General features: G+C 46.4%; 1 protein-coding gene across 2 annotated transcripts in view; it reads right to left on the bottom strand.

Moving 5' to 3' along the window:
• The window catches only part of PRDM5 (PR/SET domain 5), a 139,694-nt gene that overhangs the window by 110,463 nt on the left and 12,657 nt on the right, over positions 1-16,574 (bottom strand). For both annotated transcript variants that reach the window (XM_085898453.1, XM_085898452.1), the window contains exon 4: positions 390-552. In XM_085898453.1, the coding sequence (XP_085754579.1) occupies positions 390-552 (163 nt within the window). The remainder of the gene's footprint in view (positions 1-389; positions 553-16,574) is intronic.

The following is a 16,574-nucleotide window of genomic DNA, read 5'->3' as shown; positions in this document are numbered from 1 at the left end:
TATATCTTGTCTTGTCTTGGGTACCATGCAAACTGTTGTATCATTGCTTCATAGTGGAAAATGTTTTATCACTGAGTGAGCAGATGTTTATCAAAATCAAGCGGTCATTATCCATCATTTGCTTGTTGTGATTCAGTGGATAGCCATAGAATGCGGAACCTTTCCGAACAGCTGTGTACGAGCTTTTATACCTCACCTATGCATCTACAATACATAAAAGCCTAGAAAAGTCTCCTCCTCCCCCAATACATTTTTATACATTGCAGTCCAACATTGACCATCACAACCATAATCATCCCCCAGATCCTCAAGCTTTTAATGGCTTGTGCCTCTATACTACTGCAACAACCATTCCCACAGCCAATCCCAATCTTCCAAAAAGTTTTTACTTGGTTTTGAAGAATGTTCCTGCTTCTGGTCACACTCTTCTTGCCAACCGCTTGCCTCATCTTGTCCAGGCTCTTCTTCCTCCTCATTATCCAGGTAGCCGATAAGCAATTCCCTGTCTGTGTCTATGTTATCGATTGCCAAGTAAAAAATGTTCTCTCCCTCCTGCAAACACAATCATCACAAAAAAAGTATCGAAATTAAAAAAAGAAACTACTTCAAAGAAAGCACCTTAATCTGGATGACAGGTGGCACTGGGGTAGCGTACTTGTCGACAAGCTGGCTCACCTGGATTTGCTGACCAACCTGATCATGAACTGTCATTGCAAAAAGTACAAAGCATCGATGAGTACACCATGTTTTCAGACGGCATCATAAGCCAACTGATTTGCAGGTGTATGCGAAAGAGCCAAGGGTAAATGAAAAAAAACAACAACAAAAAAAGTATGCCATTGTGTGCTGGTACCCTGGCCAAAATTCAAAATTCTGCATTCAAAAACTCTGACCAAATTTTCCTTTAGTTCACCATAACAGTTCCAGAAAATGGATCAACGTGTGAATAACAGCAGCTACAGACAAACATATACCTGCAATTTATCTGATTATATTATTATTATTATTATTCATGCTATTCATTATTCAATGCATATTATTGTGCGATTGCTGCTATTCATGCCCAGATAGATGCATAATTAATTGATAGGAAGAACAACAAACTACCTAATTCCGGTATATATTTCTACGCCAATTCAATATCACTAAGCCAAGGGTGGCCCACAAAATGATGCAACATTTTCACAAATATACTAATATACAGGCTTTTGTACACTTTCTTATTCGTCTCGAAAAATAAAATATAGCATCAGGCCAAAATATTTTTAAAAAACGTATCACACGATTTATATAATCAACAAGGTCATGCAACGGACCATATACGAGTAGAATACTCAACATGACAGACACGTGACACAATACGAGTTACCTTACAAGGTATATCAACACAGGAGGTGGCCATTAGGCCCATCAACCGTGAGGAATGGTTGCCAACCTAAAGGCCCGGTCACACCTTGACGTTTTAGCCAACGTATGCCGATTTTTGAAATTTTTTTCTAAAACGCTGGCACACGTTGAATACGTTATGGGTAAGTTTTGATAACATTGAGAGCACGCTGAAAAACACTGCCATACGTCGTTGTACGCTGGCTTTAAACGTTGTACTTTTTGGTTGTCCTCAAATTTTTTCATGCTTGAAATTTCACGACGTATGCCGGCGTATGACTCACACGTTCCGCTACGCTGGCCACAAGTTGTATGCACGGTCTGCGATCGTTGACAGACGTCAACACATGCTACTTGTAAGTTAATCATAAGTTGAGACACGCCGAGGTAATGTTTAGCGTTCCCGAAACTTATTTCTAACCTATGATTAACGTGTTGTTGGCAAGTTACGCGATCGTTGCCACACATCGACAGACGTTACTTTTAAGTTACTCATAGGCTGAAAGACGTCGGTATAATGGATCGTCCTTGCGTCAGCGTCCATGGCCACGGCCAGGACACTTATTTGCAGCATTCTTCAAACTTTTCTTCGGCATGACGAGGATGTTCACACTTCGATGTCTAGCTTGGCTATGATTCCAATTGTCCATCGGCAGCGTCTATTTAAAATAGTCGAGTTTGAGAGTTTTAACACGTTCAGAAGAAACGCTTCAAATTTCCAAACCCTTCCATTTCTACGGCAGTTATGATTCGAATCGTTGTGCGTCAGCCTTTTAATAGGCTACGTCACGACATCGTCGGCGATGCGTGCAACGCGCTATGCCTAAGTTAGACTATCGTTGGGCATCGGTTGTGTAGGCCGACAACAGGTTCAGCATTCGTTGGTATAAGTTATCTATAACACAACGAAACGTTCTGTGTCCGTTACCAATGCGTTATACGTAAGACCAAGTCGCTATGAATACGTCCAAATCTTAAAAAAAAAAAAAAACATCAAAAGTTCAACGTAAGCCATCGTTTTACATACATTTTAATACGTTGCTATCGCTGGCTAAAACGTCAAGGTGTAACCGGGCCTTAAGGTTGTGTGTCCATGCTATATCCCTTTTTAATGCTGTGCGTCAAGCAAGGAAGCAGCAAGGTACCATTTTTAAAGTCTTTGGTGTGACTCGGCCAGGGATGTGACAGAATGTGATGATGCGATGGACACACGCCTTGTGCTTAGGCCTTATCATGGGAGATACCAATAGTTGAAAGGCTTCAATTCTACAAGATTTATGCTACAGGTAAAAGACTTGTCGACAAAGTAGTTCTGATTTTTCAAGGAATAACTTGGAATGGCAGAGTAACTTGGAATGGAACGTCTGTAGTTTGCTTTGGAAGTCATATTTGTGATACGGTCAGGTCAGAAGAGACCGTGGCTATGGTGAGAGTTCAACTTTCAAGAGATTGAACCTCTTCCAATGGTTGACCATGGAAATGGATCGGAGAGTTTGTTTGCCAATCCGGAGTGTCAAGGAGAGACAGATTTTTCAGGATTGAAGGATATTTTGCATTTGTCACACCAGCATTTTCAACATAAAGTTTTTTTACCCTGAGCACACGAAGCGAAAAGCAGGGTTGAGCAATTGGTTCACTTCTGTCTGTCCGTCTTTTATCTACAAACATCAGTTTATGATCAAGGAACAACTTAATGTCAATTGATTGTTATATATTGAAAACAAACGGGAAAACAAACCTGAAGTTTAACACAACTTTGGCTCTGAATTCGTCCCGATCACGCATTGCCAACGCAGAGAGGAGCAAGACATATAGAATTTTTTTTTTTACTCTGTTTGCTTGTCTGGCAGTCAAACAAAATGGAAAATCATTCCAAACGGGAAACTTACTGTATTTAAGAACACCATAAAGGACATCAACAACACGTATGGAAAACTAATAAAATAAAATAAAAACCGACGCTGCATTAACAGTGGAAAACTTCCAAAAAAAATTTCCTATGACCTTGAAAATCTTTATTTTATTTCAATTGAATGATGTACAACACAAATCACCTTTTTAGCAATTTCAAAACCCTTCCGTTTAGGAGTACTTGGATAAAATATTACGACATGTTACATCATCACGACCAATCAAATTTGCTGCTCGTAGACCCCGCACATGTCCTTGTTCCTCAAGACAGCGCAGGTCACGTGTTCTATAAACTCTCTAGTTTATGGCTGTAATGATAAGCGTGCATTAACGAAACACACACACACACACACACACACACACACACACACACACACACACACACACACACACACACACACACACACACACACACACACACACACACACACACACACACACACAAGTGTCCAGTGATTCTAAAACATAGATGAAAGCACATTTTGGTACTTTTGCGTATTTAAGTATTAAATGAGTGTAGAAGGAAGGTTGATCTTGTAATACAGTTCGTTATTGTAGAAAATCGAAAAATTACAGGGGTGTTGAAGAAACTTCACCTGTTTCTTCAAGTATTCCCCTGCTACATATGCGAGTTCATACTTGTACCATCAATGTGATCGTGCCCTGCTACGATCTGCATAGAAATAATCAAGATGGGTATGCAGGCATTTTGGGACGTGTGATTTCGTGTTTTCATCATTCATTGACTTAAAGCCACCCAGTTGTTATTCAAATCGTCCAGAAATTCGCAACACATGTCCAGTTGAAACGATAACTCAAGGACAACTCTGCTAAAAGACAGAAAACAGAGTTGGTGTTATTTAAGTAATTAAATAAACCAATGTCATTATATTTAGTGTTACAATAACATCGGCCTCTCTAAATGTTTTGGTTGAAACCACATACAATGAATGAAGCTCGAAGCTTTCGAGAGCACGACAATCTCGCAAGGTCACAGTGAGGAACTATGTGCAAAATATTTCCAGAAAAAAGTTCATCTGTATGCTTAATGAATTGATGCTGGCTTGGATGACCTTGATCATTCTGGCTTGGTTGATCTGGACCCTAATGCTATACCATGAACATGGTGGCTTGGCAAGTGGGGAATCTAATCTGCAGAAATCCCTTGTGGATATGAGGCCCGGCGAGGAGTGATGCAAGCGACATTTTTTAATGATATGATGATGATGATAGGCTCGGATGATCGGGGAAGGGTTAAAATAGTGCAATATGGCATTAACTCCAAAATGGCCGATGTGGCCCTTATATCACTCCTCCTTGCAGCACCTCATATAATAACAAACAGATTTGACATCAAAGGCTTTTGACAAACTAAAGGTGATTTGCTCAAAGGGTAGATCTGCCGATAACAAGGACAATATCCAGGTGATTAAAGTTGGATTTTTTTGGATAAAGAGTAAAGGTTTGTGGAAGAGCTAGAACACAGAATGGATCGGGAAGCAACAGAACAAAAGGAACAGCAGAAAGACATGTCGACAACCAGATGGCGGTATCCTTGGGTTAACCCGAGGCGGTCCCTTTGGGTGGGTGCCTGGAATGTCCTTTCCCGAGGAAAGGATGATCACCTGTCTCTGTTAACATATGAGCTCAAGTATTTCCAGAATACTTGAGTATTTCCAGAATATTTCCGATTTGGACATCAGTATTGCAGCACTTTCTGAGGTTCGGAGACAGGATTGCAGCGAGATCATGGCAGGTGGTTCCACCTACTATTGGTCTGGTCACTCTGATGGTTACCACACCCAAGGAGTTGCTGGAGCTGTGTCCAATAAGCCGACTCCAATGATAACTGAGGTAACACCGGTCAACGAGCGCATTGTTACTGGCCGGGGGGTCAGCCGCCAACCGACCGCTCTGAACGGAGCCGTAAGTCGAGTCAGCCCGACCGATCGCCCGGAATGTAGATCGCCGCCCAGATAACTCCGAGCGACGGGTCCTTGTACAAGAACCGAAATACGCCAATCGGCAGATCACGTGGGGTAGGGTCGATTGCCAATCTTCAATTTACCTAAATACCAACGTGATCCAACTACCGGGGTATTCCACCCTCGACGGAACTCGTACGGAACAAACCGCCGAGGCGAGCTTGTCCGTGCGCGATTCCGAGCGGCGTAATCGCCGAGAACCGTCGGTCCAAATGTCCCCCTATTACGGCAAACCAACGGCTTTCTAACTCCCAACACACGAAATGTTCAGTCAATAAGGGAATGGACGCAACGAGCAGGTTTACATTTACACAAGGACATTTATTATAATGAAACGCATATGCAATTAAATAAGGCAAAACACGTATGCAATTATACAAGCAACAAAAGCACGACAAAAGAACTACAACCGTCTACTTATTATGTACAGTCATTTACACTTTACAACAGTTCCTACTTATGAGATGGGCCCACGGACACACGTACGTACGCGCGTGCACGCACGCACGCACGCACGCACGCACGCACGAAATGGTGGCTGAGGCCTTTAATCACGAGCTCCAGATCGGAGGACAGGTGAGCTGAAGCTCAGAGCTTGACTCGAAGCTTTCCACCTAGTGTGGTCTTCAACTTGTCCGGACCCAGGCTCCAGCGAGAGTGAGCTGGATCCAATCGCTGCGATCCTTCCCGAGCTCCCGCAAATCCTCCCGCGCTTCTCAACACGTGCCGGTGAGACGAGGCGCCGATCCTTCCTGTTGATCGTGGCTTCCCAAAGATCCAACTCCAAGAAGAGGCCGATGCGTCGCACCAAGCCGGGAAACAAAATGGAGAACAAAAAGCTCCACAAACCAAGAAGAAGAGGAAGAAGAGGAAGAAGCCTCCACTTGCAGCTCGTGCCGAACAACCGGCTCAAGTTCCTTCCAAAACAAAGCAGCAGCCGAAGCTTACTGAGCCAGCCGAAGCAAAAAGCTTCCGAAGGCCTCAAGCCAAGCAATCCAAGCAGGACCCGATGGCCTGCTGAACGACCGCCCTCTCTGAAGAAAAAAGCTTACTCCTCCCACGGGACTCAGCACACGAACTGTGCACACGGGACTCAGAACGGGACTCTTTACGAACTCTGCCACGGGACTCCCACAGGACTCCCACAAACTCAGCCCTACCACGGGACTCCCACGAACTCAGCCCTACCACAGGACTCCCACACGAACAAAGAAAGGATTTCCCCTTTATCCTTCCTACCCCCTCCCCCGCACCCGGCATGACTCATGCCCTTGTGATCCAGCCCCCGCTCAACCACGGGTGGGAGGGAGTTGTTGACGTCACAGCAGGGTTCTTATTCCTCTTCGCAGAAGAGGGGGAGGGACGTCTCCGTTCTTCGCTCCCTAACTATTAAATCGATCCGCAGCGCATCTAATCGATCTCTGAACATTTAAACAATGGAAGGTGAGCTACCTAGGGAACATGCACTTATCGACATAGCTGACTTAGGGAACCTGTATGTTGCGTGCAATTGAATTCCAAATTCGTAACAGTATTATGAGCAAAGGATTCGTCACTCCTTGGGTGTCATTTCCCTGGTCTCTCTGACTGAGGGTGTCATTTCCCTATGCTCTGACTGAGGCGAGTGATCACACCGTGAAGGACGCATTCTATGCCACACTCAAGTTTGTGGTTGATCAGTGCCCCAGGTGAAATACTCTTCTCGTCATGGGCGATTTCAATGCATCGACTGGAACTGTTAGGGATGGTTATGAGACGTGTGTTGGTCCCCATGGGTCTGGAACTGTGAAACAGAATAGCACTACATTCCTTGACTTTGCAAGAAGTCATGGACTGAGGGTGGCTGGTTCATGGTTTCAGTACTCTCAGGCTCATTGCTGGACTTGGTGTTCCAATGCTGGTGGTGTGGCAAAGGAGATTGACCATGTGCTCATTGATGGTCGCTGGAGGATGATCCAGAACTGCAGGGTCTACCGGAGTGCTCAGTTCCTCAATACCGACCACCGGCTTGTTGTAGCAACTCTGATGTTGCAGCTTAAATCCCAGGAGAATGGTACCATCCCAGCTGAGGCTGGATGTTGGCAAGATCAAGGATGAGAGGGTAGCTGAGGAGTTTGCAAACAGGCCGAGTGGGGATTTGGGGGTCTGGCTGCTTTGGAGAATCCTGAAGAGTTGTGGAGTGCCTTCAAGACCACCATCCTTGATGTTGCCGGTGGATGTCTTGGAACTCACCACAGGGCGAAGAAGAATTTTGTCTCTCAAGGGACACTGGATACCATTGACCAGAGTCACAGGGCCAGGCTGAATGGCAGAGCTGAGCTGTTCAGTTAATTGAGGCATAAAACTGTACGTGCACTAAGGCTGGACAAGGAGGCCTATGTGCGAGGAATCTGTGAGGGGGTAAAGCATCACCTGTGGTCAAGTGATTCTCGTCCTGCTTACAGGGGAATTCGTGCATTGCATTCCTCCAAGCCCATCCCTCGGTGTACTGCAGTTGGAGCGGAGGGTGGTGGGCTCTTGACAGAGGAGTCCGAAGTGAAGACCAGCTGGGCCGGTTACTTTGAGCGGCTGTACCAGGCTGATCCACCAACTGTCGAGTTGGATGTCAGGGGTGTTACTATCCCTACTGCTGACCCTCCAATCAACTGTGAACCACGTTCGTTTGTAGAAACACAGACTGTGGTGAACCGGTTGAAAAGGGGTAAAGCTCCATGGATCTGTGGCATCCATGCTAAACTTCTCAAGGCTGGTGGAAATGCTGTACTCATGTCGTTGCATGCAGTTCTGTGCTCTGCCTGGAATACAGGCATCATCCCAAATGACTGGAAGAGGGGCCTTGTTGTCCCTCTCTGGAAAGGGAAAGGTGATCACCAAGACTGTAACAACTACCGAGGGGTGACGCTGGACAAGGTCTTTGCTCGGATAATTCTTGAAAAGGTTCGCCACAATCTGCTTGAGCACCAGCGCCCAGAGCAGTCAGGCTTTACACCAAAGAGATCAACAATTGACGGTATCCTTGCCCTTCGGGTCCTCACCAAACGCAGACAAGAGCTTCAGCGGGGGCTGCATGTAGACTATGTTGATCTCTGCAAAGTGGTAGATTCAGTAAATCGGGATGCCCTCTGGAGGATTCTTGGTTTTCGAGCGGTGCCACCAATACTGATCAATCTTGTCTCTGACTGTACTCTGGTACTGAGTGTGGTGTGAGATGTGGTGGTACCATCTCTGACTTACTACTTCCAGTTGTTACTGGAGTTCATCAGGGGTGTGTACTGGCCCCCGCACTTTTCAGCGCTTGTATAGACTGTATTCTGAGGAGGATGCCGGTGAGATCAAGCTGCGGTGCATCTTTTGGGAATGTCAAGATAGCTGACCTTGATTTCGCAGATGATGCAGTCATCTTTGCAGAGACTCTGGATATCCTTTTGGGGGCCGTCGAGGTACTGAGGTAGAGCCACTGGGATTATACGTTTCCTGGGTCAAAACTACGATCCAGGCTTTCAATGACATCTTGAATGTTGCTATCTTGTCTGGACCTGTTTGTGGTGAGGATGTTGAGGTCATGGAGAGATTCATTTTCCTTGGCGGTGATATTCATGTCTCTGCTGGCTGTGAGCCGAAGGTCAACAGACGTCTGGGTCAGGCCTGGGGAGTCATGGATTCACTGGATCATGGGGTCTGGTGCTGTCGGTACCTGTGCAGAAGGATGAAAGTCCGAGTCTTCAGGTCCTTGGTGCTTCCAATCTTGCTCTATGGATGTGAAACTTGGACTCTGACCAAGGATCGGAGATGGAGACTTAATTCCTTTGGTACCAGGTCTCTTCGGGGAATCTTTGACTATCGCTGGTCAGTCCGAGTGGTTGGTGAGAGAGACTCAAATGAGATTTGTTACCTGCATAATCCATGAGCATCAGCTGCGGCTGTATGGACATGTGGCTCGTTTTCCTGATACTGATCTTGCTCACCAGATTCTCTCAGTTAGGGAGCCTCGTGAGTGGAGGAGGGCAATGAGCCGTCCATGTGTCTCGTGGTTGCAGCAGGTTGATCAGCATCTCAAGGAGATGGGGAAAGATCAGGCATCTGCCTGGGGATGGTCAGACGGAGGCCCCTGGCGTCCTGGCGGAAAGTGGACGCAGCAACGCGCTGCTCCAGCACATGCTCCCGTACTTGACCTGACCTGAGAAAGAGGGAAGAAATGCCAACAGCAGAGTTGAAGGACAAAATAGGCGACTTGGACAAATCATGGGTGTGGGGAGGAATGCTGCAGAGTGGAAGATGCAAGGGCTAGAAAAGATGGATACAGAAGGACACTCTCAGGAAGGAAATCCTGGAAATTTGGAAGGAGGTGTGCTTGGGGAGGGGAGTGGATTTAACGGCGGTCAAAAAGATCATGGTTTAGGATGGCGGACAGTTGGCTTGAATACCTGGAGCAGGGGTCGGGAACGTGTGGCTCGCGAGCCAGGTATGGCTCTTTTGATGATTGCATCTGGCTCGCAGATAAAATTGGAGTTTGAAACTTGGAAAGCCCAATATTTCTCGCAGAAGCTTTACCTATAGTTTGAATGGTGTCGTGCTTCATTCACGTGCAGGGCTGAACTTGGCAGAAGGAGAGAAGAAAAAACACCTCCGAATTGTCTGAAGCGGTTTTTGTTTCGTCCAGTCATGCGGCCGACTCGAGTAGTGATTTCGGTTCCTCCAATGACGTGCCGCCGCCGAGACGCGTCACGGAATTCATCTCGACCAATCACGCGCCACTGCTGAGGCGACTCGTGATTTCGGTTCCTCCAATGACGTGCCGCCGCCGAGACGCGTCACGGAATTCATCTCGACCAATCACGCGCCACCGCTGAGGCGACAGCATCCCAGAGTCGGCCGGCCGCGCCGCACCTCTCGAGTATGTCAGCCCGTGCGCAGGCCAGCCAGACTCACTTGGGTCAACATCTCCCTCTCTCTCATTTGCTCAAAGCTAACCCTTCGACGAAGAAGATGGCGAAAAGAAAAAAAGATGAGGAGTATCGTACATTTCAGGACGAATGGGCCGAAGAATTCGCCTTTGTGGAGAGAGCAGGTTCTGTGGTGTGTCTAATTTGCATCGATGAAACGGTCGAATATAAAGCGGCACTTCGACACGCGCCATGCTACCTTTGCATCAAAATACCCTGCGGGAGACAGCAGAAAGAAAGCGTGCCAAGAGCTACTGAGCAGGGTGCAAGCCAGCCAGCAGCAACTCCGCGTATGGACCCGGCAAGGTGACTATAATTCCGCCAGCTTTGCTGGATCTTTAGCAATAGTGAGGAACGGAAAACGATTCACAGATGGCGAGTATGCAAAAACGTTCATGCTGGATGTCGCCAATGAACTTTTTGATGATCTTCCGAACAAAGACAAGATAATCAAACGGATACAAGACATGCCTCTGTCGGCAAGAACTGTTCATGATCGTACCATCATGATGGCAAACCAAGTGGAGGAAACGCAAGTGAAGGACATAAATACAGCGCCGTTCTTTTCCCTGGCTTTGGATGAGTCAACAGACGTAAGCCATTTGTCGCAGTTCAGTGTGATTGCAAGATATGCTGCTGGTGATACACTGCGCGAAGAAAGTCTTACTGTTCTGCCAATAAAAGGGTCCACAAGAAGTGAGTATTTATTCAAGTCTTTCATGGAGTTCGCTCAAGACAAAAATCTACGAATGGATAAACTTATCTCGGTGTGTACTGATGGTGCGCCGTGTATGGTGGGGAAAAACAAAGGATTTGTGGCGCTTCTCCATGAACATGAAAATAGACCCATCCTAAGTTTCCATTGCATTCTACACCAGGAGGCACTTTGTGCTCAGATGTGTGATGGGCAGCTTGGCGAAGTGATGTCGCTGGTCATTCGTGTGATCAACTTTATTGTTGCCCGAGCCTTAAATGCTTGCCAGTTTAAAACACTGCTGGATGAAGTTGGAAATAACTATCACGGTCTGCTTTTGCACAGCAATGTGCGTTGGTTGTCAAGAGGGAAGGTGCTTCGCCGTTTTGCGGCTTGCCTGAACGAAATCCGGATTTTCCTTGAAATGAAAGGGATTGAGCATCCTGAGCTAGCCGAAACTGAGTGGCTCCTCAAGTTTTACTATCTCGTGGATATGACTGAACATCTGAACCAGCTCAACGTGAAAATGCAAGGCATTGGAAATACAGTGTTATCCCTTCAACAAGCCGTGTTTGCTTTTGAAAACAAGCTGGAGCTCTTTATCATGGATCTTGAAACAGGTCGTTTACTACATTTTGAAAAACTGAGACAATTTAAAGATGCATGCACAGCAAGTGAGCCCACTCAAAGCTTTGATCTCCACCAGTTAGCTGGCTTCACATCCAGTCTCCTACAGTCATTCAAAGCACGCTTTGGAGAATTTCGTGAGCACACTCATCTTTTTAAGTTCATCACCCATCCAAACGAGTGTTCACTGAACACAGCCGACCTGAGTTACATTCCTGGTGTCTCCGTCAGAGATTTTGAAGCAGAAGTGGCTGACCTGAAGGCCTCAGACATGTGGGTGAATAAGTTCAAGTCACTGAATGAAGATTTGGAAAGAATCGCACGACAGAAAGCAGAGTTGGCGAGCAAGAACATGTGGACAGAAATGAAAAAACTTCAACCCGAAGACCAGCTGATTATCAAAACTTGGAACGCGCTTCCTGTCACATACCTCACACTGCAGCGTGTGAGTATTGCTGTATTGACCTTGTTTGGATCTACGTATGCATGTGAGCAGTCATTCTCACATCTTAAAAACATCAAGTCCAACCTATGATCACGTCTAACGGATGAAAGCCTCAACGCTTGCATGAAGCTTAACCTCACCAAGTACCAACCAGACTACAAAGCCATCAGCAAATCCATGCAGCACCAGAAGTCCCATTAATGGTGAGTATTATAACAACATTATTTAAAAGAATAAATTCAGAGGCTTATTATACTCACATTTAGTTGAATTCAGTCTTAAAATATATTATATGGCTCTCACTGAAATAGATTTCCAAATATTTTGCTTTAATGGCTCTCTGAGTCAAAAACGTTCCTGACCCCTGACCTGGAGGGAAGAATGAGATTGAAGATAATGCGCAAGTTGGATCCACAGGCGGGGAAAAAAAGAGGAACAAATGTGTGGAGGTGACTAGAGAGAAGAGGGTGCAAGACCAGAAATAAAATGGCCACCAGTAGGCCATCTTTGAACGCATCACGAAACAAAATGATGTGCCTATGTACACCACCATGTGTTGTATTTGTGCCAAATACGAATAAAATCAGTCATAACATGTCCGAGATATGGTTGCGGATGCGCGCGCGCAGACACACACACACACACACACACACACACACACACACACACACACACACACACACACACATACACACACACACACACACACACACACACACACACACACACACACACACACACACACACACACACACACATACACACACACACACACGAAAATGGAGACCAAATCCATAATTACAATCTCATAAAAGTCCAATGGGGGCGAAAAATGAATTACTCAATTCCTAAGGAATGGCATGCATAACTTGTCTGCTACTGTTTTGTCGAATGAGTGATCACATTCATTTTTTTTTTTTTTTTGTTGTTGTTGAATACACCATCGAGGCTCGTATCAGAGCTAACACACAGAAAGTACAACAAGGGGAGCAGGAGACGAGGGGCGTGAGAGGGACGGAAAAACAGTGTGGAACAGAGACATGAGGAGATCTGTGGAAGGGAGAGGGATGGGGTGGAGTTCACAGGGTAAACAAGATGGACACTACAGGGACTTTCAGGAAGGAAAGCAGGGAATTTGAAGTAGGAGGGCTTGTGGTTGATTAGCGGGGGGTATAAAAGGTCGTGGTTTTGGATGGGGGAAGAAAAGAGATGGTGGTGAACAGCTGTTTTGAAGACCTGGAGGGAAGACTGGGATTGGAGAGAGTGTGGGAGTTTGTTCCAATGGTGGGGGGAAAAAAAGGGGAATGAAAGGGTGAAGGTGAGCAGTGATTCTTGATTTTGGTAGTTTTACCAGAAGGGGGTTGCTGGCAGACCTTGAGCACCCTGCTGAAATATGGGGGGGGGGGGGAGGGGACATATCTCAGACAGAGCAGGGGGGGCGAGGCCGGAGAGGAGATGGGAGAAGACAGAGACCACCCACCTGCCGACGGTGAGAGGGTGAGAGACCCAAAGACTCAACCTCATCGCAGGAGATACCAATGATCCTAAATGCCTTAATTTCCACAGCGTGAAGCCAAGAAAGGTGAGAGGCGAGAACATCAGCCTGGAGGGGAGAGCAATACTCCATCAGGCGGTGGACGAAAGTTTTCTATGTGGTCAAGAGCTCAGGTGTGGCTCGTTTTCCTGATACTGATCTTGCTCACCAGATTCTCTCAGTGAGGGAGCCTCGTGAGTGGAGGAGACGAGGGGCGTGAGAGGGACAGAAAAACAGTGTGGAACAGAGACATGAGGAGATCTGTGGAAGGGAGATCTGTGAAAGGAAGGACTTTGCACACCGGAGGATGCCCAGTCGGTGACTGGCTTTTGAGGCCAGCTTGGAAATGTGGCTTTCCCAGGAAAGATCATGGCAGATAGTGCGACCCAGAAGCTTGAATGAAAGAACTTCTTCAAGAGGATTGTCGAGAAACTAGATGGGGGGTAGGGGGGTGGAGGGGGTTCCAAACGTTCCTTTCAGAGAGACATAGTGAGAGTGAAAGAGTTGTCCGGATTGAAAGACATGTTCCACGTGTTGGACTAGTTTGTAATTTTATCCAGATCTGCAAAGAGTGAAGAAGCTGCTGCTTGCCGGTCTGAGGAATGACAGATGGTACGGCAGAGGGTGGAGTCATCTGCAAAGAGACAAAGGGGATTTTCCAGAGTCAGAGAGATCATTGATGAAAACCAGAAAAAGAACAGGGCCCAGTACACTGCCTTGAGGAACTCCAGCCTGGACAGGAAGAGGGGATGAGAGAACTCCATTTAGGGCCACACGGTGACTGTAACAGGAGAGGAACTCTGTGAGTCATGAGTGGAGATGGCCTTTGATACTATCGGAAGAGAGTTTGATGAGCAGGGCAGGGTGCCAGACTGTATCAAAAGCACACGATATGTCTGGGGATATGGCTCTGATTTCATGTCTGGCATTGAGGACGTCCATCCATTGTTGGGAGAGAAGAAGCAGCATATCCGGGGAAGAGTAACCTGGTCTGAATTCAAATTGATGATCAGAAATCAAGCCATTGGTGAAGAGGAAGGATTTAATGTCTGAAGCGATGATGGATTCCATAACCTTGCTGATGATTGGGAGAAGGCTGATTGGTCTCTCGTTACAGGGATCTGTTTTTGCACCTTTTTAATGCAGAACGGTGATGTTTGCTGATTTCCGAGCAGATAGCAGATGACCTTGAGCAAATGAGAGGGTGAATAGAATTGAGAGAGGGTGAGCAATAGCAGCAGAGCACATTTTTAGGACACGTGGGCTGATGCCATCTGGACCGGTTGCAGGATCTGAATCGAGGTTTGACAGCAAGCTCTCCACCTTGTCAGGAGAAAAAGACAGAGTCCAGCAACAGCTGTGTTTGACCGGGTAATGTGAATACAGAAAGCGATGGGTTTGCGACACAAGATTTAGAAGCAAACACGGACTTTCTGGTGATTGTGTCCCGACTGCCATGGTCTGCATACATGTTATATTCCACATTCATTCTCTAAAAACAACTCAATTCTTGACACATAAGACACCAACACAACGAAACAATTCTGGTTATAAAAAGTGATCCACTTGCTGACCATTTGGTCCCTCTCACCCTCTCCCATCCTAGTTACCCATGTCCCAATTTCTCAGCAAAACTGAACATTTGGGACAGTAAGCATCAAGGCACCTTACCTTAAGTGCAGGTAGTCACCGGTTGGTCGGGTCCAAGGGTGTCATCCACCACTCTTAGTTTCCCCCACACCCTTCCAATTCACCCAGGAGCCCCCCCCCCCAGACCCAGGTAGGGACTCAATCTATCCCTGTGGACTATCTGTGAATAGGGTATGTGTATTCTTAAGGAATGGCATGCATGAATAGGGTATGTGAAAGGCATGCGGGCCCATCTGAATTTTGAAGACTACATCCTCAATTTCATATGCGAGGAAGCCAAGCCAAGTTGCGTCCTCACAAACACGTGAGCCTTTTCCATGCTCTTCTTCAAATTGTTTACGTATCTTTCCACAGATATTCCAGCTGGTTCCTCTGGTGACGGTCACATCCACAAATCTATGGGGACACGCATTTCCCAACCGAACATCAACAAGGTCACAGGATTCTTACCGTGGCAGAGGTCACAGGATCTCACCCAATTTTGAATGTCCCTGCCTGAATTCACCCAATAGAACCTCTGCCACAATTTTGCCAAAGTTTTAGCCATGCCCAAATGTCCCATTGTCCTAATCCCATGTACGTGCCCCATTACCACTTCTTTCAATTTGTCCGGTACCACGATCAACCAGGAAGCTACATCACCTGTTGGTGCAACCCATTTCTTGTACAAATGGCCATTCTTCAAATCCAACATCTGCCATTGTGCCCAATAGGCCATTACTTGAGCTCCGTGTGGAGCAATCGCTTCTCAAGAAGGTCTTTTGTCCTTCTCCAGCCAATGAAAAAGGAGGCCCAAAATGGGATCCTTCCTTTGGCTCTCTCGCCAATTCACATCACCCAATCCAGGTGGGCCTGTGGCAAAGTTCGCCAGGTCACTCTCACTGCATGTCGGCATGCATCAATTTGATCATGCTCAGTTGAATCCTTGGCTTCTTGCCTGTTGCAGAATTTACACGGTAACTGCCAACAGGGTCGCCGAGAGAGAGCGTCTGCATTGGCATGTGCTTTGCCAGGCCGATGGCGCAGAGTGAAATTGTGCTGCTGCAGCTTCTCAAGCCACCTTGCAATTTGTCCCTCCGGTTCTTTAAACCGAATAAGCCATTGCAATCTTGAATTCTCCCAGTCTGTTCTACATTTGGTGTTCCATTCTTTTCTCTATTCCATCAATTTGTTCCCCCAGTTCCTGTGTTATTCCCTTCTTAATTTAGTTCATTTGGTCAGTGATGCCTTTTATTTTCCCTTCAAATTTACCTTCCAATTGTTCATTATTTCAGTTAATTCCTTCCATTAATAAATGAAACAAGTCCTGGTTTGACATCGCACCTACTCCCTGTGTCTCATTTTCCGCCAATGTGGAGCAGGGGGGGGCTGACGCTCGGGACGGGGGAAGCTCCTACAC

This window comes from Eptatretus burgeri, chromosome 10 (genome assembly GCF_056783735.1).
Source record: "Eptatretus burgeri isolate ZD-2024b chromosome 10, Ebu_testis_v1, whole genome shotgun sequence".
Classification (NCBI taxonomy): Eukaryota; Metazoa; Chordata; class Myxini; order Myxiniformes; family Myxinidae; genus Eptatretus; species Eptatretus burgeri.
Note: the sequence above shows the minus strand (reverse complement) of the source record. Positions and strands in the feature narration are given on the sequence as shown.